Below are 23,200 nucleotides of genomic sequence, written 5' to 3' on the forward strand. Positions count from 1 at the left end.
CCCCCATTACAAAATGTTAAGATATTAACATTGAATAAAAACTAAAAAATTGTTTCAAATGTCCAGTCAAAAACAGTGTTGTATATGATTACTCTGCTTGACAAAAAACAAACACCTTGTTGTCCCAGTCACTCATGCTTAGTTTTAATTTTATAATACTTAATGAAACCTTTGTAAGCACAGCATACAACTGCTATTGTTTTGTTTCTAAAAACTACCAAAGACAAAAGTTTGTAATATATTTTGAATACAGTGAACAAATTGTATCACTTTTAAAACTATTACAAATGATTATTTCGAATGAAAACTAACATATATACATATACACTACATGATCAAAAGTATGTGGACACCCAACAATCACATCCATACATGCTTGTTGAACATCTCTTTCCAAAACCATGGGCATTAATATGGAGTTGGTCCTCCCTTTGCTGGTATAAAAGCTTCCACTCTTCTGGGAAGGCTTTTCACCAGATTTTGGAAAATGGTTGCAAGGATTTGCTCCTATTCAGCCACAAGAGCATTACTGAGGTCAGGTGAGAAGGCCTGGCTCGCAATCGGTGTTCCATTTCATCCTAAAGGTGTTCTATGGGGTTAAGAGGTCAGGGCTCTGTGCAGGGCAGTCAAGTTCTTCCACACCAACCTTGGCAAGCCACGTCTTTATGGACCTCGCTTTGTGCATGGGAGCATTTTAATGCTGAAACAAAAAAGGCCTTCCCCAAACAGTTGCCACAAAGTTGAAAGCACACAATTTTCTAGAATGTCATTGTAAGCTGTAGCATTAAGAACTTTCACTAGAACTAAAGACCCTAGTCCAAACCATGAGAAACAGTCCCAGACCATTATTCCTCCTTCACAAAACTTTACAGTTGGTACTATGCATTCAGGCAGGTAGTGTTCTACTGGCACCCACCAAACTCAGATTCATCCATCAGACTGTTAGATAGTGAAGCATGATTTATCACTCCAGAGAACATGTTTCCACTGCTCCAGAGTCCAATGGCATTGTGCTTTACACCACTCCAGCTGATGCTTGGCATTGCACATGGTGATCTTAGGTTTGTGTGCAGCTGCTCAGCCATAGTAACTATTTCATGAAGCTCCAGATGAACAGTTCTTGTGCTGACGTTGCTTCCAGAGGCAGTTTGAAACTTGGTAGTGAGTGTTGCAACTATGGACAGATGATGTTTATGTGCTATGCACTTCAGCACTCAGTTGTCCCATTCTGTGAGCTTGTGTGGCCTACAGCTTTGTGGCTGAGTTGTTGCTGCTCCTAAAAGTTTCTATTTCAGAATAACAGCACTTACAGTTGACTGGGGCAGCTATAGCAGGGCAGAAATTTGATGAATTGACTTGTTGAAAAGATGGCATCCTATGATAATGCCACGTTGAAAGTCACTGAGCTCTTCAGCATGACCCATTCTACTGCCAATGTTTGTCTATGGAGACTGCATGACTGTATGCTTGACTTTATACACCTGTTAGCAGTGGGTGTGACTGAAACAGCCAAATCCACTAATTAGAAGAGGTGTCCATGTAATTTTGGCCATGTAGTGTATATAACATCATATTTAATAAGCAGCCAAAAAAGTTACATTAAAATTAACAAACTTCTTAATATTTTACCACCTGTTTTTCAACTGATGAGTTGGATAGATTAATTATCTAAAAATAAAACAAACATACAATTTACTGTATTTTAACTCTTTACTGTTGACTTTATCATAACAAATACCAACTAAGCAATATTTCAGGCAAATAAAATGAAGCAAGTAATTTTTCATAACTAAGACATGTGTACAATGTTATAAAGAAAAGACTTGTTTAGCATGGGTTATGAGAAAGATATATAAAGATAAGATTTCATTGCAAAGGTCTAAAAATGTGGGAGAGACAGAATTAACTGAAAAAGAAGCAAACAAAGATATAAATGCTGCAAGTAATAAAACAAGACCTAATTATAATATCATGTGTTATTGATTATAATAATAAACAGCATATTGCTTTGTTTAATATATACCTATATAACCCAATTCCTGATATAAATAAGTAGAACTTTAACACCCGAAGAAGAGGTTTTCCTTTGATCATAGGCCAAAGGTGAGGTCACTGTGTGTGCAGACTCACCTTCAAAATCTTATTGAACTATTTTATGAATGTATGTCAATAAGTTTAGTATCAAACTGTAGATTATAATTCAAATATTAGTACCATACATAAGTTAATTTCTTAATTTAAGACTAAATGTAAAAAAAATACCCTAAATAATGATTTTTGCATGTCACATGGTACACTGAATGCAGCACTGATTCAAAATTAGAGATTGTGATGTCTAAATACATAATCTATAGTTTCTTATAACCTAGATACACAAAATGGTTATAAGGTAGTGAAAGAGCGTCTTTTTCTTATAGCAAAGCCACACCGTATTATCTACTGTGTCCACCAAGGGGAATAGAACCCCCGAATATAGCATTGTAAGTCTGAAGACTTACTGCTATTCCAACAGGGGACTAGTAAAAAGAGTTAATCAAGTTGAAGGGAAACCAAGGTGCATGTATTGCATGATTGCAACAGAGTAGAATCAAAGCAATGCACAACAAAGTGATGTCAAAAGTGTGGTTCATCAATTTGTTAAAAATCAAAACCCAGCAACAAAAGAAGAGTTTGATGTTGGAACCAAGTTAACAAAAGCCAAGGAGTAAAGTTAAGTGGATGAAGCAGTAAATCCAGGAAAGAGTGTCTTTTTATATTCTTATCTTTCCTGTTTTAGTTTTGACAGTGGTTCAGTTAACACCTGAAATCCAAGCAGATGCTTCCAGAATCTAGCTAAAAGTTCAGATAACATTTATGTCTCTTTGACTGAACACTAATCCAATCCATGTTATTATTCAACTTCTATAGATAGATCAATAAGTTATGTTTTCTTGTGAAGTCTTAACAGTTTTACACCAATTGTAAAATAAAAATGGTAAATGTAAAGAGGGCACCTAAATGTTTGACTGCTGAGCAAGCAATGAATATGTTCAATCAGTTAGATCAAGGAAGAGGTGATAATAATGATGATTATGATACTGTAATTGACTTTGGAAGAGACTCTGGTGATGAAAGGAAACAGTCTCCGAGACCCAGTTCTAGTGCTTCTGAATCAGCTGATCAATGGGGTCATCACTTCAACCAGGACATAATGGTAAAAAGAGGCTACAAAACTGAGTTTCAGCTAGACTTGTTTCATCTTCTAGATCTACACTCACTACTAAAGCCAGAGACAATGACTAGGCTGAGATAGATTTGATAAGACAGGTCTGCCACAAGTAATGAATTTGAGTTTTTGTCAAAGAAAAAGTTTGATCCTGGTGTACACACTAATATCAATGATAATTCAGTACAACTTAAACATTTCAAATCTCTGTCTACAGATGATGTAAGTAATATTTTTATCACTGTTATCAACGAGTATGCCAAAGCATAATTTCCAAAGAAAAGTCTTGCTTGGAGCCAGTCTGGCATTTGATCTGGACTCCCTTTATCCATTATAAGCTACTGAGGTTTTTTGCAATGACAATGTAAATGGGAATCAACAAATGATCTAGGAATCGAGACTCACCAGTTTCTTTACATCCTCCTATTGAATGTTTGTTAATAGGAGGATGTAAAGAGACTGGTGAGTCTTGATTCCTAGATCATTTATTGATTCCTATTTACATTTACATTCCCATTTCCCTTCACCATCAAGTGAAAATGAAATTAAGAAAAGTTATGATGATAATTATAAGGACATTATGAAAATAAATCTAGCAAAACTCCTCCAAAATTTCTTGCTGATTATAAATTGTGTGATTCATTGTTTAAGAGTAGAAAATTAATGCTAGTGTGGATGAGAATTGGAAATCACTGTTAAAAGTCAGTTGGTAAATAAATGTATAGGGTGGTCTGTAAGTCCCGACCCATCCATATGCTGTTATGTTATATTTAATTGTGCATGTATTATAAATTTGTTTCTTTTTTTTTCAGAGAAATATGGCTGATCTAAGCCCATTTACACTTGAAGAGCGTATTGTGACATAATCGTCGCATAATATTATGCAGTGAAAATGAGGAACAGCACACAGATACAGTGGATACATAAGATATATGGATGGGGAGTGACTTACGGGCCACCCTGTAGAGAAGTGGGTACAACATGTAGTAGGAACTGGAAAAATTGAGATACTGAAGTTTTATTTGAAGTAGGATTATCAATTTAGTGGTGAGGTGGATATGTCCCTTCACTATAACTGTGTTGTGAGGTGGATATGTTCCTTCACTATAACTGTGTTGTGAGGTGGATATGTCCCTTCACTATAACTGTGTTGTGAGGTGGATATGTTCCTTCACTATAACTGTGTTGTGAGGTGGATATGTTCCTTCACTATAACTGTGTTGTGAGGTGGATATGTCCCTTCACTATAACTGTGTTGTGAGGTGGATATGTCCCTTCACTATAACTGTGCTGTGAGGTGGATATGTCCCTTCACTATAACTGTGTTGTGAGGTGGATATGTCCCTTCACTATAACTGTGTTGTGAGGTGGATATGTCCCTTCACTATAACTGTGTTGTGAGGTGGATATGTCCCTTTACTATAACTGTGTTGTGAGGTGGATATGTCCCTTCACTATAACTGTGTTGTGAGGTGGATATGTCCCTTCACTATAAGTGTGTTGTGAGGTGGATATGTCCCTTCACTATAACTGTGTTGTTCAAGTGACATCTAAAGTAGATGTAGTGTACTGAGTAGCTGAACAAATATATCATGTAAATATGCTTAAGTCATGGTACACTAACGTTGCACTTGAAACTTGTGTGAGAACCTCTTTAGCTACCAGTAGTAACAAGAGTGAACAGAAAACTAGCTTAAATTCTTATAAGCAGATAGAGCAATATAGATAGTAAAAATACTTAAAAGGCTAATCTCTAAGCAACAGGAGGAAGAATGCAAGATTACTAAAGTGTATTTGATGATAGGCTAAGGAAGATCTGGTTAGTTAACCACATGATAAAAGTAATCTTAATGCTGAGAAAAAGGAACCCAAAAGGAGTGTCATACCATTTGAAGCAAGCTACAAAAGAAGAAATCAGGAAATTGTTAAAAGAAGGGAAAATAAGGGAAGGAATATTCTAGCTTTTATGCATTTTCTATAGTGTTAGTATTTAACATTGATAAGGTTATATACTGTTCTGAAGAGGCTGAATGAAGTTACTATTGGCACTTCAACCCATTACCTCACATTGATGATATGCAGTTAGTCAAGCAACGTACACAGATTAATTGAAAAGTTATTTCCAAGTCAAGAAAGAAGAAGAGGATATAAAGAAAAAAAATGCTTTCTATTCCTTATGGATTATTAAAGTTAAATATAATGTTCATGAGAGCAAAAAATTCTACAGTAACATTTCAGAGGTTAACAGTAAAACCAGGTAAATGCAAGTTTAGGACAGAAGGGACATCCTTTACTCATCATGTAAAGGATATAATGTCCATTTAGAGGCAAAGATAAAAGCTATTATAGATTGAAGGAAAACTACAACAAAGAAAGAAGTCAGACCTTTGCTTAGGAAGATAGGGTGTTACAGAAAGTTTCTTACAGGATTTGTAGAAGTAGAGCTCCACTCACATTTTTAATCTATAAATTAGGACCAAAACATTTCATGTGGGATGAGGCCACTGAGAAGGGTTTTAGGAAATAAAAATGGATCAGTGTAAAAAACAATTATATATAGTTATAAGGAGACTACAAACTGATGCATTCATTATAGAGATGTATTTATGCCAAAACTAACTAGCACACAAGAAGGCTCTAGTCCCTACTAAAAAGAATGATTGACAATTGTCTGGGGCTTGACAGATTAAGTCCTTTTCTCTTAAGTAAAGCATATGTCACAGAAATAGACCATAATCCTTTAATCTGGTTGCACAGGGGAATGAAAATAGAAAATTGCTTAATAAAGTTTTTTACTACAGAGTTTTAATTTCACAGTATGTTATAGACCAGTAAGTGGTTATCAAAATGCAGATCCCTTTTTGCATATGAGTTATTGAGATCAGACCATCACCACACTTTGATTAAAACTAATATACAGCACTGTGCAAAAGTATTATGACAATGGTGAAGATTAGACTTCAGGCTACTTTCAAAGAGGAATGTAATGTAAATTACAGGTGAAACATAAAATTTTATTTATCTTTCTGTTTAGTACCACAAAAACTCAGTGGAAGTGCTTGACTTCATTAAAGAGCTAATATTTTGTGTGTCTCCCTTTTGCTTGAATAACTGCAGATAGTTTTTCAGGCATTGGTGCAACACGTTTAATCAAAGTGTCCTTTGGGATTATACTCCAAATGTCTAACACACTCCCATAAAACTTCTTTGAAAGTAACTTTTCATCTATCAAATCCAGAATCTGCTTAACTGGGTTGAGATCAGGGTTCTTTGGGGGCCACTGCATCATTTGAATGACTCCAACAACTATGGTTGGATGAGTGTTTGGGGTCATTATCTTCTTTGTAGTAGAATTATTTTCTAATAATATACAAACTACTGCCCATACTATGACAAATCATTATCTGATGGTACTTGCACTGGTCCATTATTCAGAAGAAAAACAACCCCAAACCATTACAGCACCTCCCTCAAGTTTTGTGGTAGGTGCTAAGCATAGAGGTAAGCATCTTTCACCTTTCTTCTGTTGAATGTTAAACCTACACTTTGAACCAAATATTTCAAACTTAGACTCATTCATCTATAACACTCTTTTCCAATCATTAACACTCCAGTTTTTGTACTTCTTATGCAATTTTGAGTCCCTTGACAATACATGGAAATTGAAGTAAAGGTTTTTTAGCAGCTACACAACCAAATATTCCATTCTCATTATTATGAGTATTTTCTTGATACCATAGATCTGGACACTTTTCTGAGATTTAAAGTCTGCAACAATTTGTCACAGAGTTCAACCAGCATCACGTAAAGCTTTTATGTGAACTCTCTGCTCTACTGACAATTCCCTATGCTTTTTTTGGCTGTGGTATGGCAACATAACATTATTTTTATCAAGATTTATTTGTGGAATACTATTACATTGATTTCTTCTAGCATGTACCACTACCATATGGTAGCTCCTTGATGGATTCCTTCTACAGACTTAAGACACAACATGGAGTACCATGACAGTTATTTCAGACCATAAGTTTTATCAGTATGTTCATTCAATCAGAACACTTTATGACATACCTTTGGTATAAGTATATGGGAATTTTGAAAAAAATATGTATTCTCACTATAGTTCATTGAATAGTCAACAGGAATCAGTGAGACATTACTGCAGAGCTAAAATTTACATTCTGTAATAGAATGGAAGAATTAGTGCTATAAAACAGTAAAATATTCTCTTATCCTAACACAGTTTTGCATACTGTACAGATATAAGGGACTTAAAATCCATTCAGCTAAGGTTAAAACTGAAATTGTATGTCAATATCTGGTTATGAAATGAACAGAAGAATAAAAATTTGTGAACTTACTAGTTTAAAAGCTAAAATATAATGTAAAATGGATGAGATGAAGGAACTTCTTAATTGTATATTGATGTATGTATAAAAGAAACTTCAACCTTTTCAAGTGGTTTAGTGATATATGTGAACCAAAACTGTGATTTTTTTAAAATGTTGCAATGATGTAAATAAAAGATTTGAAGCTTATAAAATATAGAGAGAAAAACTGTAAACAGTAATGTGGTATGTGTAAAGATAGTAAAATTTTAAGTGTTAAGCCAAAGACTGCAAGTGGCAAAACAACAAAGGTATGATATGTCAGAATTTTGGAGCATAGAGAAACATTATAAGAAGAATGAAACACAAATGAGGTTTAATACAATCAATATTTTTTAATGTTCTTAGGGACTGGAGAGAGGAAGAGAAATACTTTGTTACAGACTGCTTCTTACATGTCTTTGTTATGGTTGTGCTCTGTTCACATCTTGCTTTCCCTTTAACTTTATTAAGGTTGTACTTATTTCTATCAGTTATTAAGTATTGCCAACTTAAAAGTAACAAAATTATGTTTATTACTGTAATCAATAACACACAAGTTTAGAAATAAGTCTGTTTTCTACTAGCAGCATTTATTTCTCTCTGTCTCTCATATCTATCAGTCATTTTTCTTTCCACTGAATTCTTGGCTTTATATATACATCTTTTCTCAAACCCACACAGAACAATTTTTTTCTCTTTTCCTGTTCTTGTAAATGTGGCTTGATTATAATGTTTCTTAATTGTACAGGTTTTCTTGTTTATGTATCATTCAAGAAGAACAGTGGCCATTCCCTCTGATAGTTTCCTAATGACTTAGAGTACCATAATCCCTAAGGAACTGAGCAAAATCTGATACCTTTCTCACCTCTCTCAACCAAAATTGATGTTCCTTATACCTAACTTTATATCAATAGGAAGATTTGTACCAATAATCAAGCCATTTATTTGATACAGCAAAATAATGTACAATATCAAATAGTATTAGTAATTTTCCATAATAAAAGTTAGAAAAAAAACTAGACCTATGATATTAGATAATTAATTTTTTTTTTGCAATTTGTGAGAGGAAATGCTTTAGTTTAAATAATACAGAATTCAGAAAAAGTCAATTAAGAATACAATTTAATGAATATAAAGGCAACAAATTTCTGGAAAACATTACTTTATAAAAAATGTTTTTTGTCTAGTCTTGACATCTAACCACACAGCTTAAAATGCTATTCTGTAATTTAAAAGAAAACATTTATTATTTTGGCTTATCATGCTTACAAAACTGCACATTATCTAACATAAGTAAATTAGATTTCAACTTGCAAGATTTGAATTCTACCTTTGCAAACATTTGATCACAGGGAAATCAAATTGCTTATTTACCTTCACAACTGTTGCACCATATGATGTACTTCTCACCTGTAGAAAGAAAATACCCCCTGAATTAAATAGTTCCTTTTATTAACTTGCTGTTAAACAACTGTTTTCTAGTATGCTTCTGGCTATATAACACTATGTAACACAAATTTTGTTCTTAGATAGTATGTATTATTCCCCAATTGCTTATGTTGTAAAAGTACAGAAAATGGTCATTATTCCCTTCAAACTTTACTTTTGTGACCTGGATAATGAAATTTAGAAATTAACCTATTTTCTATGTAAAAATAGGCAAATTTGCACATTTTCCTTTACATTAAGTCTGAATAAAACAACATATGAATCAAGATTTACATGTATTTATACTGAAGTTATACAAAAATGTTTAGAAGCGAGTAGTTTTTTGAGATTTGTAACTGCAATGTAAATCACTTTCACATATCAGCCCCCAAATATTGTCTCCCATCATGTTTTTGTTATACGCTCCTCGGCTGCAGCACTCAAAGTCCAGTATATCTTGGTGGAAGCACTTGCCTTGCTCCTCTGAGTATACTCTCATGTTCTTCTTGAACTTATCAAGATGAGCATCAAGAACATGGACTTTCAGGGACATCCTGCAGCCCATTTTGCCATAGTTCTTCACCAGAGCCTCAAGCAGTTACACATAATTTTTGGCCTTGTGATTGTCCAAGAAGTTCTGAACCACTGAAAAAAAGCAGGCCCATAAATTTTATGTGCAATGGTGGGAACAACACTTTCTAGAGGTCCACTGGTGGCTCACACTTGACGTTGTGCAGCCCCACAGAGGTCGGTCTTTTGTGGCCAGTGCCTCTTGTTGTAGTACACTGTGGTGTCCCTGCTGTTTCAAAGGCAAAGATAACAGGGAAACTTGGTAAAGCCTCTTTGGAGACCCATCAGAAATGCTACCATTTTAAAGTCTCTGATAATCTCCCAGCCATACTCGTTGTACTTCAAGACTTCTAGCAAGGTTTTGACACTGCTGTATTCCTCTTTGACGTGCACTGAATTTTAAAAGGTCTAAAATTTGTATGATATAAAATCTTACTATTCAAGCAAGCAAAAATTGTCCATCTTACCTTCTAGAGTTTTTTTACAGTGTTCACAGGTAAAATTAGGTGCCCAGGGTTTGTCTTGATCCCTGACAGGCATGCAGAAATATGTCTTGTAGGCTTCACACATTTTAGCAGATGCTGTCACAAAGTACTTTTTCGCTCTTGTCTTGATAAATTAGCCACATACATAGCAGAATGTGTAGAATGCTTGCAGCTTCTTGATGCCCTCTCTGGTAAAATCAGATAGGTCTATGTGTTCACTTAGGCAGCTAGAACTAAACTGAAGTGGTGAGTAGTGAGCCCCTGTATATATATTACTATGGAAAGTTCTAGAAAATTCTGAAAGGTTCCTGAAAATATTCATAAGTTTTACAACATTCTAGAAAGTTCTTGAAAATTTTTGTAAGTTCGAGAAAATTCTCTATCAGTTACTCAGCACTGAATCTACCTGAAATGTTCTGGAAACTGGGTAAATTTGAAAATTTCATTGCCCAGGTCACAAAAGCAAAGTTTAAAGAGAAAAACAGGTCTTTTCCATTTATTTTAGGCATAAGCAATTGGGAAATAATACTTTCTGCCCAGGAACAAAAAAAAAAGTAAAAATGTTGTTACATAGTGTAATTGAAGATGTTAAGTGTAAATAAACACATAATATGTATCACATTTGACTCACAAAAATAAATATATTTATAATATTTGAACAATGAAAAATATTCAATCACTAGTGCAGCCTTCTTTATTGAAATATGAAAGTAGTCCTTTTTATGCATGGCTGAATAAGTCCAAGTCAGTTTGCACATACATTGCAAAAGTAATATATAAATTAGCAGTTTTTGGAACTGAGAACTATGTTTCACAATCCATAAAGTACAACTCAATCATATACTCTATGGTGAAAAATCAGACACCATAAATAAAAAGTTAACATTTTCCTAAATTGAAAATGTATTTCCAATAATACTTACATCCACTCATATTTACAGCTATTACTCGCCTGCCAGGGTTTCTTCCATTATCCATTTAAGCATTGGCCTGATGTTTTCTCACTTGATCCTGTCCTTTATATCTTACTTCATTGCTCTTGGGAATATTTGTGTCATAACACTCTCTACTTATGTCATTGTGTTCTCTCTCCTAGCACTGTGTAAACTAGTATCACTTATGCCTTACTAAATCAAACAGAACACTTCCAGTCAGAATTATGAATATTCATCCTCACTCCACAACCATGTGGGCAAGGTACATTCCATTTGCCCCCAAAATAATGGGAAAGATGTGGAGCAACTGTATTCAACCGAGAATGAAGTATGTTAAGGGATCACCCTACATTCAGAATTATAGATAGACAGTGAACCTTCTTTCATAAAAAATGTACTGAATCTGTATTGATCAAACAGAAGGTCCATGCACATACTAACAGGATAGAGAAGAATCAAGTTATTACGAGCAGGGTCTCTTGTAGTCTGTCTACTCCTACCAACATCTGGTAAAAACATATAGAGACCCAAGTAGGCAGACTACCAATTTCACCCTCTTATACAAGAATGGAGGAATTCACTCTAACACTCTGGAAGAAATGCCTCTGTCCACCACTTCACTGACTGGAAACTGGGTGTCATAAGGAAAGTGCAATAGGTGAACCAACTTTCTGAAATTTTTAAAAACAAACCAACTTTGATTTATTCAGTCTGGTGATTGGCAGTAATAAGCAGGATCCCTTTATGCTTTACTCATGATAGTCCATGAGTGGTGGTCCAGTATAATATAGTAATAACACCTGGTTAGCTCCTAGGTGGTCTTATGGAACATTTCATTTCTGAAGATGCTGTTCCTTTCTGTATAAAGTATATTGCATTAGTGGCTGCTGGTGCAGAAATGATTTGATAAAAGTGCACCTGCCTGGACAACACTCACCAAAGAGCAGGATGCTATGAAAATAAGTTAAAGAACTCTGAAAGGTAGCAATGAAAAGATTCAAGTCAAGGTGAAATGGCTGAGATAGCTACAAGGAGTAGACAACAATTCTCAGATGAAGAAATTTCCAAATCAGGCAAATAATGTTAGATAAATGTACTGGAGAAGATCCACACATCAGTCTACATCAGACTTCAAGTGGGCCACAGGGTTGCTAATGGCACAGAAAAGTGACAAATCTTATTGGATGTAACTCACAAAAGAACCCTCACCTTCAAAACAGCTCAGAATAAAAGTTATTCTCTAGCATCTCTAAAGGCATTAGAGCCAGCAAAAAACCTTCAAGACCCTAGTCAAAATATGACTGGAGATAGAAGTGAAAACAAATGATTAATGAAATATATATGCAAAAACGGCTTGTTTGAGTTGAGAAAATATTTTACGTAGAAGAGCAAACAACGTTTCAACTGTCTTCGGTCATCGTCAGGTTCACAAAGAAAGAAAGAGGTAACTAACCGGAAGCTGACCACATGTTTGGAAGGAGTTGTGTAACTGAGTGTCTTTGTGTATAATTTGGGAACTCAGGGGCAGAACATGTGACGTGTAATGTTGCTAGGTTGTGCTGGGTACACTGCATCCAATATCTCCTTTATGGTGAACTGACATCCTGTAAGGGTAAGATGAGGATCATGCCTACTTCACCTTTAAACAGGAATTTTGGATAAAGATCCAAACCAATTACAGGATATTTCTAATTGTGTGAGGACTTAGGTGGATTGGTTCACCTTAATCCACAACCTCCTTCAGAGTAGAGAGCATGATTATTGCAGAAGTATGAACTTGCTGAGCTCATCACCAAAATAGATTGTCAATATGGCAATAAAGAAGGAGAATGAGAGAATCCAAAGGATCCCAAGTAAAATTCTGTAAGCTGTAGATAACCCGTTAAAAGACTTCAGATAAGCTCGACCATGAAGTAGAAGAAGAGTCATCATAGATTCCATCCCCAAAAGCAATAGAAACATGGGAGGAAAAAGGAAGGAAGCAAACAGGGTGTACCAAAATACCCATACTAGAGAATAGTGTGAAGAGGATATGGCTGTGCCCCATTCAGAAGGGTGACTAAGAACCCTTAAATAATAAGGGAATGAGAAGGGTGAAAGGAAGGACTTCATTTGGCTGAAAAACAAGCTCACTGGAGTATTGTCAATAAGGAGATAATAAGTGGGCAGGCTGACACTTTCTCAGAATAGTGAAAAGAAGCCAGTCATCCTAAGAAAAAGGAAAATGCAATCCCAGGTCAAAAAAGGTGTAGAGTGAAGGGCAACACCAACTGACAAAGGCATCAAAGCCAGCCTGAAGGGGAATAATAAAGAAACCATATGACAAGAGCTCAAGACCTCAATGAGACAGGTAAAGTCTGAACTGATGAACAAAGTCAACAGATGAGCTCCCAATGAACCCAAATCTACTGGGCAGCCTCCAAAACAAATATTAGTGGGCCTTGCATCATTGGGAAAACACTGAATTATGGTACAAGGGAAGAAGGAAAAGGAGAGTCATAGAATGGAAGATCTAGTAGATAAAAACTTGTAGCACGTATGGTGTAGAGTGGGACAAACAAGACTCTGAAACAGAAAGGGTGGAAAATAATTGGAGTGAGAAAACATGATAAATATATTATACTGCAAAAATAGGGCCACATGTGGGATTGTAGAAATGGTACATTAAGTAAGACATCACAATTTAAAATGTCTTATCAACATAGAAACCATGGTTGCAGGGTTAGAGCTGAAGATAAGAGGTGGGCAAATGAGAAAGTAAGGATGGAGAAGACACCCTTGGGAAACCTTTCTAGGATCCCTACCCAAACCTCAGACAGTTGAAATAAAATGGGAGGAATTGCAATAACTAGCACAAGAAATTAGAAATGAGAAAATAGTACTCTAGCGAGACAAACCAGCAAAATGAACCAAATGCACATGAATCTGTTTTAAAGACAGTCAGTCCAATAATAAGAAAGAGAGGACTGATCCAAAGCATGAACCAGACAATTAGGGAACAAGGAATTGTTTTTGTATCACTAGTAAAAAAGAAAAGGATGAGGATCATAAATACATTTTAAGTAGCACTTCTCAAAACATCATATACCTGAGAAATGCAGTTCTCAGAAATCAACACAAGCTAAATAAAACCCATAGGCAGGGTGGAGGAAGGCACATCTTATTTCAGGTGGGGTATGTGCATGTGATAGCTGTTGAGGTCTTCATTAACTATGCCAGGTACAAAATGCACAATGCAGAGGTAAATACCAAAGGGTATTCATAGAATACTTAAACTATGGTTCACCAGTTCCTGGGGCCTGAAGTATGGCTACAGATGGAATAGACAGACTTGAAATGGTAACGCAAGCTTGAATTTTGTAAATCATTTAAAATATTTGGCAGCAAAACATAAGTAAAAAAAAGTTTTTTAAAATACTTTTGTTCTTATTCATTCATAATAAATATTTTGCATCTTACTTCACAGTTTTTAAAATTATTGACTAAAAATAAGCTATGCACCAAGTACAGATTGCACCTGGTTTATATATAAACTGTATAATGACACCAGTTAGAAGCTTCTAAGTCATTCTACAAAACCTTGGCTTGGTTACCATCTAGTGAATGCAGTAATGACTATTTACACAAAAGCACTTGCAGTTTCATTTGTTACACAGCACCACTGTATATAAAATGTATTAGTTCGAGGTGACTGTGTATCCAACCAAGTATTAACTATTGGTGCTGGGTGTTCCTACAGCAAGCTCGTGATATGTCTAAAACCATTTAAGATATAAAAAAAAAAACATGCTGTCCTTTAAATAGACTGTACCTATTGCACACCTCAAATCTAAAAGAATATTATTTAATTACATCATTATCTATCCAGCAAACAATAACAGAATTTAAATTTTTCATGCTACTGTAACAAGGGGCCACCAGGACCATCACTATTGTTTTATTCCAAAATGCAAGAAACCATACTGCATCTATTTAATTTTTTTATTACTTGTATATTGATATCCAATTTCTTTTATTTTCCACATGCACATATCTACATAATATAATTTGAAACAATACCAAAATAACAGACATATACACCATGATGTAACAGTAACTTTTATAAAGTTAACAAATAATTCATCCTTGAATTTTTATAACATCTAAAGTTGTGTTTGCACTAAAATAAATGTACGGAAAAGAAATATTTTGACTTTTGATAAAGGATAGGTATATTTTTTATATAACTAACAATGCCTAAATGTATAAAAATCTTTTATCAGCTCTTTAAATCTTGTTTTTCATGGCTGAGAAAGTTACCATTTTCCTGTGCTGAAAATGTATTGCTGATAGATACTTACCCTTCCTCATGTAATAACTTTGTTTAACACCACTACTCTTGAAGTTCTTACCTACTTTCAGGCAATTTCTTATGGCAACAACTGTGGTTTAGCATGCAAATAAGCATATGACAACCCTCCGCCAATGCGATTGAAACGTGCCTCTCTGGCACAGCTGGCTCCTTTTTATACTATACAGCACTATCATCATTTCAAGATTAGGAATAAGAGAGACATTGGAAGTAGGGAAAATGGGTAGTAAGTGAAAAAGGAAATAAGTATCTATCAAAAATAAGTTTTCACTGTTGGGAAATATTAACTTCCAATACGATACCTTACCTCTTCTCACATAATAGCTAGAATCCCACAGTGAAAACTGTGAAAGGATTAGTGTAAAAGTTACCAAGATTAGCACTCTTCAGAAGGTACCCCAAGAAAACCAATTGAATTTGATACCCTAATGCTTAAGTTCAAACCCATGGAAGGCCACACTTCATCTGTATCAGGTATACTTTTTACTCATTGTAAAGATGTGTGCCAGCAGTCTTGTGGAACACTTCATATCTTCAGTGAGTATTACAGACCTTTACAACCATGTGGGTACATTTAAATTTAATTAAGCCTGGACATGCACACCTCACCATAGGGCCAGATCTAGAAAAGGAGAAAGGGTCACTGGACAATGAAAAAAATAAAAGTAAAGTACTGTAATGTAGAACAGGGTACAGCACAACTTTCCCAAATGAAGTTATTGCAAGAAATAACATACTTTTCTTCAGATGGTTCAAGGTAAAATAACTTCAAATGGACAACAAGGGACCATTTAATTTTTCAAAGTTATTTTTGTATACCCACTCTTTATTCTTCAGGAAACTGTTTCATCTCTTAAATTATTTTAAAGTATTGGCTTCCACTATTGCTAACAATAACATATTCCTATTCAGCCAACCTGTTAAAAAATGAAACTATCTTAACTGAAGCCTAGAGTGTCTTTGTCAAATCTTAAACTTAGTTCATCTTATTATTAGAATACTGCACAAAGAATTAAGAAACTTTCATCCTACTGAATGCACAGATAATCTTGTAAACTTCAATAAGATTACCTCTTAACTATTTCTGAAGAGAAAATAGATTAATTAGATCTTAATCTATTTCTGTAAGATAATCCTTCCATCCAGAGAATCACCCAAGTTGCTCTGCTCTCAACTCTTCCCAGTAAGTCAATATACCCTTTTACAAAACAAAAATAAAACTATATACACATTTCCTAGCCTAACAAAATTCTGTTAGCTTTACTAGACTATCAAGAGAGCTCTGTTTTAAGGGTTTAGTATCTTATCCACCACAATGTCAATTATGCTACTGAGTGAGTTCCTCTGTATGTATCTATACATGTATATAGATATCAGTAACCCAAATGAGTTATTTTGTATTTACTATCATTAAATGTCATTTGCCAAACATTTGCTGTAGTGATCCACTTGAAAAAACTTCATTGATAACACACTGGTCATGACCTACTTGTTGAAGGACTTTCATTTAGATTAACAAATAATTTTAAGTTAAGAAAACTAAAATATGTCTACCTTTTGTTGTAATTTGGCACTAGTATAATCAGTGTCATTATTCTCACTGCCTGTAAGCTTTGGTGTTTCAATAACTTGTTCAGCTCCCCTTGAACTTTCCAACTGTTCTATGTATGAAGATGATGATGGTGATGAAGACAGTACAACAGACAAAGGTTCTTCAAAATATGTTTCCTGTTCTTCATGGTAGGAATTTCCTATTTCTTCTGTAAACACAGGCCCTAAAGAATTACTTGATGTTCTTCCTGTTGTATCTAATGTATGTTCTATAACATATAAAACAACATATTATTGTCAATAATAAATGTTAATGAGAAATTAGCAAGTGTACTAATGAAAACTGTGGCTTTATATATAAAAACAAAAAATAATGAAACACTTCTTGTTATTTTAAATTACATACATAAACAAAACAGGTAGCATGCTTTGTTAACTATGTAACAGTGCTACTCTATTCATAACTTGTCAAATACATTTTGCTTTCCATTCTCAAGCTTCATATTAAAGATAAAACATAATTTTAATTTTCTTTACAATTTTAGCATCATTAATACACAGGGGAAAACATATTACCACTGTTTGTATATTAAAAAGAAAAAACAGATAACAAAGGTGTACATGAATAATTTAACATAATTTTCTTTAGATTTAATAGAATGTTTCAGATTTTATTAATCTAACCATCACTCCCAAAAATATATTAAGAGTACTCTATCAACAAATGATACACTGACTCAGTATTGTATTTAAAATAACTGCACAGACCTACTACTTTCTTTTTTAACTAGGATCTATGATATATTTTAAACCAATATACATGATTCAAATAATTATATAATAATGCACATAATACAATTTTTCCATCCTCCTAGCAAAATATCTTTCCTAAACATATATTTCTCATTTTTACTTAATAGTACAACCTTTTCCTCACAAATTGTTAAAAACTTGGATTCTGTATTCTGGAACAACATTCTTATTATTCAATCTATTTCATCACAGAAAAAAAAAAAATGTTTCTTTTATTTGTTATTATAATTCTTTGGAGAAGCAATTACATAATAATAATAATGTAAAAATAATAAAAAGCTATATACACATAACTTTATTCTAATGCTAATGAAGATACAACAACCTGTCTCATTCAGAATATTTAATTATTGATATTTCTTTATCTTGCTTTTATCAATACTGCATTTACACAATATCCTATTTAGTGTTACTAACAGATCCTCATACACACATCCTTAAAAAGATAAAAACTAAATTCCACCATTTATTTTTCAGGATATCATAGGTTTACCACTTAAAACTTCTGTAAAGTGCTGTCCTTCACTACTGTCAATAGTGTTTCATTTCACAAGTCAATCCCTAAGCTAGAAAAACAAAGCTGTTTCAGATGATGCTTAGCCTTTCTTTTTCAAATCTTAACCTTGTAATAGGATGAGAGGTTACAATATATATTAAGGAAATCAGCAACCTTTGTTCTACCAATGCCCCAGATAATTTTGTAAGCTTGAATAAAACACCTTTTACTGTTTTTATCAAGAGATAATTAATATGCTAATAGATCTTAACATATTTCTGTAAGTTAACCTTTCATCCTTAGAATCACTCTAGTAACACTCATCTCACCCCTTTCCAATAAGTCAATATGCCTTTTTAGATAAGACCAAAATTATATACACAATTCTAACTGAGGTCTAACTATTGATTTTTAGACATGAACAATTACCTCAATTGACCTGTAATCAATATATCTGTAAATACACCCTGAATTTTATTAGTTTTATTATTACTCACACTTCCTTGATGGCTTGATAACTTATCTACCAATATCCTTTTCTTCGGACAAATAAATAAGTGGCTTTACATCTATATAAAATAAGTCTGTGATTTAAATTATCATAACCAAAATGCATGACCTTGCACTTACTATAATTAAGTACCATTTACCAAATATTAATCTAACCTCCCAATCACTCAGTCTGTAGCACCTCAACATCTTCAATACAGCTTGTAATATTAAAGTTTGTAACTAACAATCAAATTTATTAATGACACCTCTATAAACATCACTATTGTAAATAATAAAAAGTACTAAGCCTTGAATAACTGCAAACAAAGGTTCACGTTCCTGGACTTCATTAACAACAATTTGTTTTTCCATTTCTCATTCAACCACCTTACAATCAAAAGAAATATTTTCCAAACTCTAAGTTTTGTAATTTTCTTGAAATTTAAGTTCACTAAATCAACATATAACGTTTTTAAAAATAAAAAATACTGCCTTGGAAAACTTTAAAATATTATAACAAAAGTAAAGAGCTTTGCCACTAGGAGATTTATCTAAATAATTTAATAAGAATAAATAATGAGTTGTTATGGGTTTTACCCAAAATCTTCCTTGTTTTTACACAGATGAGGGACAGATAGATAACTTGATAAATGGAAGATAGTGTATGTTATAAGTATATTTAAAGAGAAGGGTCTAAAAACATCTAGGTAACTTATTATGACTTCTGTTATTAGTAAGCTACAGAAATCTAGTGCTAATAAAAACTTTAGGAAAGTACTTTGAAGATTACAAGTTGATGAAAAATTCTTAGCACAACTGTAAAAAGTTTTTATTTTGTCTCAACTGATTTAGTGACATTTTTAGATATCGCTTTTGGTTGTATGGGTGAAGATACTTCAACAGAAGAAACTTTGTTGAACTTGTGTTTAGATTTCTAGGCCTTTCATAAAGTTACTTGCATTGGAATAGGTTTACTTGCAAGTTAAGTTTTCAAGGAATTATGGGAAAAACTCCAAATGTATATCAACAGTTGCTTTAACAACAGAGGGTAAATAAACAGGCATCACCAGAATTAGGAATATATGTTTAATGGGGGTCTTTCTTTATATTTTTGTTGTTTATTGTCTATTGTATATGTATTTAGATTTTTAAATGTGTTAGTAGTACTAAACCACTAGATAAGGCTGTTTTTCAGGATATTTTTAAGAAAAAGTTTCCCTCATGTGAAAGGGCTTTGACAGCCTTACCAAGTGGGCCAATACGTGAAAAATAATTTTCAACACTGATAAATCTAAAGTGATGTATTTATGACTGAAAGTTTGGAAAGTCATATTTTTCTGTGGAAAAAATATTAATGCATACAGAGTAAGGAAACTTTAAACATGATAATTATAAAACTAAAAAGCTTTAAGCCTTTGGCTAAAAGTTGTGAAACAAGGTTCTTACATTCTTTTATATACATTTTGAACTTAACATAGAGATTATTTTCAGCATACTAAACAAAACATTAGAAAGAGTTCCATTTTGGGCTCTAATGATCAGTTTTGGTTTACTTAACTATATAGTGATGATACAATTTGTATTATTCCTAATTTTAAACTTTTTAAGTTATAAAGGGATTTATAGATTTGAATCTGTTTTCAGTTTTTTTCCTAGGGCATAAAAATAGAGCAACTTGAAATTTGGATAAAAGCCAATGGGACACCAGAATGCAATATTACATCCATACATGGTATGTGTTCTCTATGGTCTCTATTATTAAATAAAATCCATCCAGGTAAATTTTCTGACATTGCCTCAGAATGTGTGCAATATTTGTTTGCTCAGTTTTCTCCCAAAAATTCAGTTCTAGGCTAAATATTACTGTAACTGGTATTAGACGTTTTTTTTTTATCTTTTCACTTTTACCAACTTAATATGGAATGTTAAATGATTTGCCAGTTGATACAGTGATAATAACTTTACTCAGTTACTAGTTGTAATAATACTAATATACCTAGTTCGCTTATTACAGTATAGTGTCACTAGAACTGCTGGCATGTCGCAGGTTGAATGTCCTTAGGTTCTTATTTACATGAATGGTTATAGTTGAGTTATGTAGTCTTTGTATTTTGATCTGTTATATATATATATTTTTATCTAAATTCTACGTTAACTTATAATCGATGTTGGATCGCTAACAACTTCACGAGCTCGTGCAATAATTTTGTGGAAGTATAGACCAAATATCGAGCTGGATACTTTCAGTTTTTGTACAATTTTAAATTCACTATCGTACCGCAATGAGAACTGTCATTATATAAACTCCCACTGTCACTTATTAACAGTAACTAACACTAACAGAGTACGTAACGCGATATTATTATTACTGTTGTGGGGAAATGTTTGATCCTTGGATTACACAGTGAATTAATACTCATGTCTTAGGTTTTCAACAGATTTGTCGTAATTCTGTGTCTCTTAGCAATATATAAACAAAATAATAATAAATAAATATATAAACACGTATTTGCCGAAGGCAATCTAACTCACTCATTGAGCCTACCTATCATATTTGAATCCTCCATAGTCTTTTTATATTCGATACTGAAGATGGCGCGGCAATCAAATTTTGGCTTATCCCTGTTGCTATGTGGGTAAGCACAAAACAACGAAATGGGCTATATCTGTTCTACTCACCACGGGTGTCAAAATCTGGTTTCTAATGTCGTAAGTTCACAGTCAAACTACTGAGCTACTGGAGCGGAAGCTCATGTCCAAAGTTATTCTGTCGGTTTAATTAAATTGGTGATTATTTGGTTATATAAGTGCCGGGCTTACTTTTGAATGGTACTGATTGAGAGGATAAATATTGAGGAGCATCTGGGTATGAGAAAAATAAGGAATAAAAATATTTTATAATACAAATTTCAAAAAGAAAAAAATTAAGGGATGTTACAGTAACCGACTACTGTGAAATTGCCTACTGATTTAAGTGGAAATACTGAAGAGATGGCTTTTTTCTCTTTTGTAAATACGCTTTTAGCGATTAAAGATAAACATACTTTTTAAATTTAAAAAAATCAAAAGCCCCCGGTAACCCAATGGTAAATTATAGACAAAATCATATTTCGATATCTGTGGTACGCAAAAAAGAAATAGCTCATTATTAGTACTAGAAATAAATGACCTTATAGCACCAAAATGTTTTTATTTAATTTGGTAATCAACGTTTCACTCTTCAGCAACTTCGTGGGTGTTTGTTAAAGCACAAATCGAAGCTGACAGTACAAAGCTCGTAGGAAAGAATATAGCTGTAAATCGAAACATTGAATGTCTAATTAAATAAAAACAACATTTTGGTGTTATAATGTCGTTTATTTCTAGTATTAATATGTACTTTATGCACTAATATACACTATAGAAATTAAATAACTCAATATGATTTGGTTTGTTTTGAATTTCGCACAAAGCTACACAAGGGGTATCTGCGCTTGCCGTTATTAATTTAGTAGTGATATAGTAGAGGGAAAGCAATTAATCAACACCACCAACCGCTGTTCTTGGGTTACTATTTTACAGACGTGAGGTAGTCATATTTGCGGGTTGATATGGTGACTACTTAATATTGCAAGGATAAATATCAGCTTTTGTATTCATCAAATTTCTAGACTGTCATTATTACTTCGGCAGCATGTTAATTTATTTTAAAGTACAAATTTTATTCTCGTGAATATTGCACTGAAAGAAAAATTGACAATTCTGACTACAAAAATAACGTAATATGACTGTTATTTGATAAATGAAAACCTTGGCTTTCTATTGGTTATATAGTATTATAGGTCAGAGAGAACTAATGAGAAATCCTGAAAGATGGAATGGGTCAGGTGGGTATGACAAAAGAGGTCTCTTTTTCTCTCTGAGGGTTAAGTGATCCAAACAGTTAAAGGCTATAAATATTATGCGTTGCCTGGGCAATGAGAATATTATAATGAGTAACTTCCGTTAAATTTTATATTTCTTGGAGGGATGACAAATGAATTAGAGAAAAGGCCATACGTAAAGAAAAAAAGTCAAATTTCTTACACTACTGGAAATTCCAGGTTTTAAAAATATTTCTTTATAAATTATGAACTTAGAACTTATATACTATTAAAATATTGATTATTAGCTACGATTATACGCTATACTAAATCACTCAACAAGAAACAAAAAGTAGTTTAATTAAGTTTACCAGAAATATCGTGGAATGCACAATAAAAATGCCTGTGGAAAGAGGGTTACTGGTTCAAATCTCTTGATCAAACATGCTCGATTTTTTAGCAGTGATGGTTAAGTCCCGCTAAAATCAGGGGTTCGATTCCCCTCGATGGGCTGAGAATTTGTCCTCCAAGTTGGGGGTTGTGCGGTAGGCTAACAACCTACTCACTTAAAAACCAGCGTGTTCATAAAACCGCAGCGTATGCGGCCCTATGTTCCTTACGGAATAGAGTGTTATTTGACTGATTGATTGATGGTTAAGTCC

The 23,200-nt window shown here is 33.5% G+C and overlaps 1 protein-coding gene across 2 annotated transcripts; it reads right to left on the minus strand.

Moving 5' to 3' along the window:
* Positions 1 to 415: 415 nt before the first annotated feature.
* LOC143239390 (uncharacterized) lies at positions 416 to 21,479 on the minus strand. 2 transcript variants are annotated; one of them, XM_076480405.1, is made up of 4 exons: positions 21,229 to 21,272; positions 16,899 to 17,164; positions 8,950 to 8,985; positions 416 to 1,500 (listed from the first exon to the last, which is right to left on the minus strand). In XM_076480405.1, the coding sequence occupies exons 1-4, from the start codon at positions 21,230 to 21,232 to the stop codon at positions 1,474 to 1,476; spliced, it is 333 nt and encodes a 110-aa protein (XP_076336520.1). In that variant the 5' UTR covers positions 21,233 to 21,272; the 3' UTR covers positions 416 to 1,473. The 2 variants fall into 2 exon arrangements, with proteins under 2 accessions (XP_076336520.1, XP_076336519.1); XM_076480404.1 differs by having other exon boundaries at positions 420 to 1,500; positions 21,242 to 21,479.
* Positions 21,480 to 23,200: the final 1,721 nt, after the last annotated feature.

Source organism: Tachypleus tridentatus, chromosome 13, assembly GCF_004210375.1.
Source record: "Tachypleus tridentatus isolate NWPU-2018 chromosome 13, ASM421037v1, whole genome shotgun sequence".
NCBI lineage: Eukaryota > Metazoa > Arthropoda > Merostomata > Xiphosura > Limulidae > Tachypleus > Tachypleus tridentatus.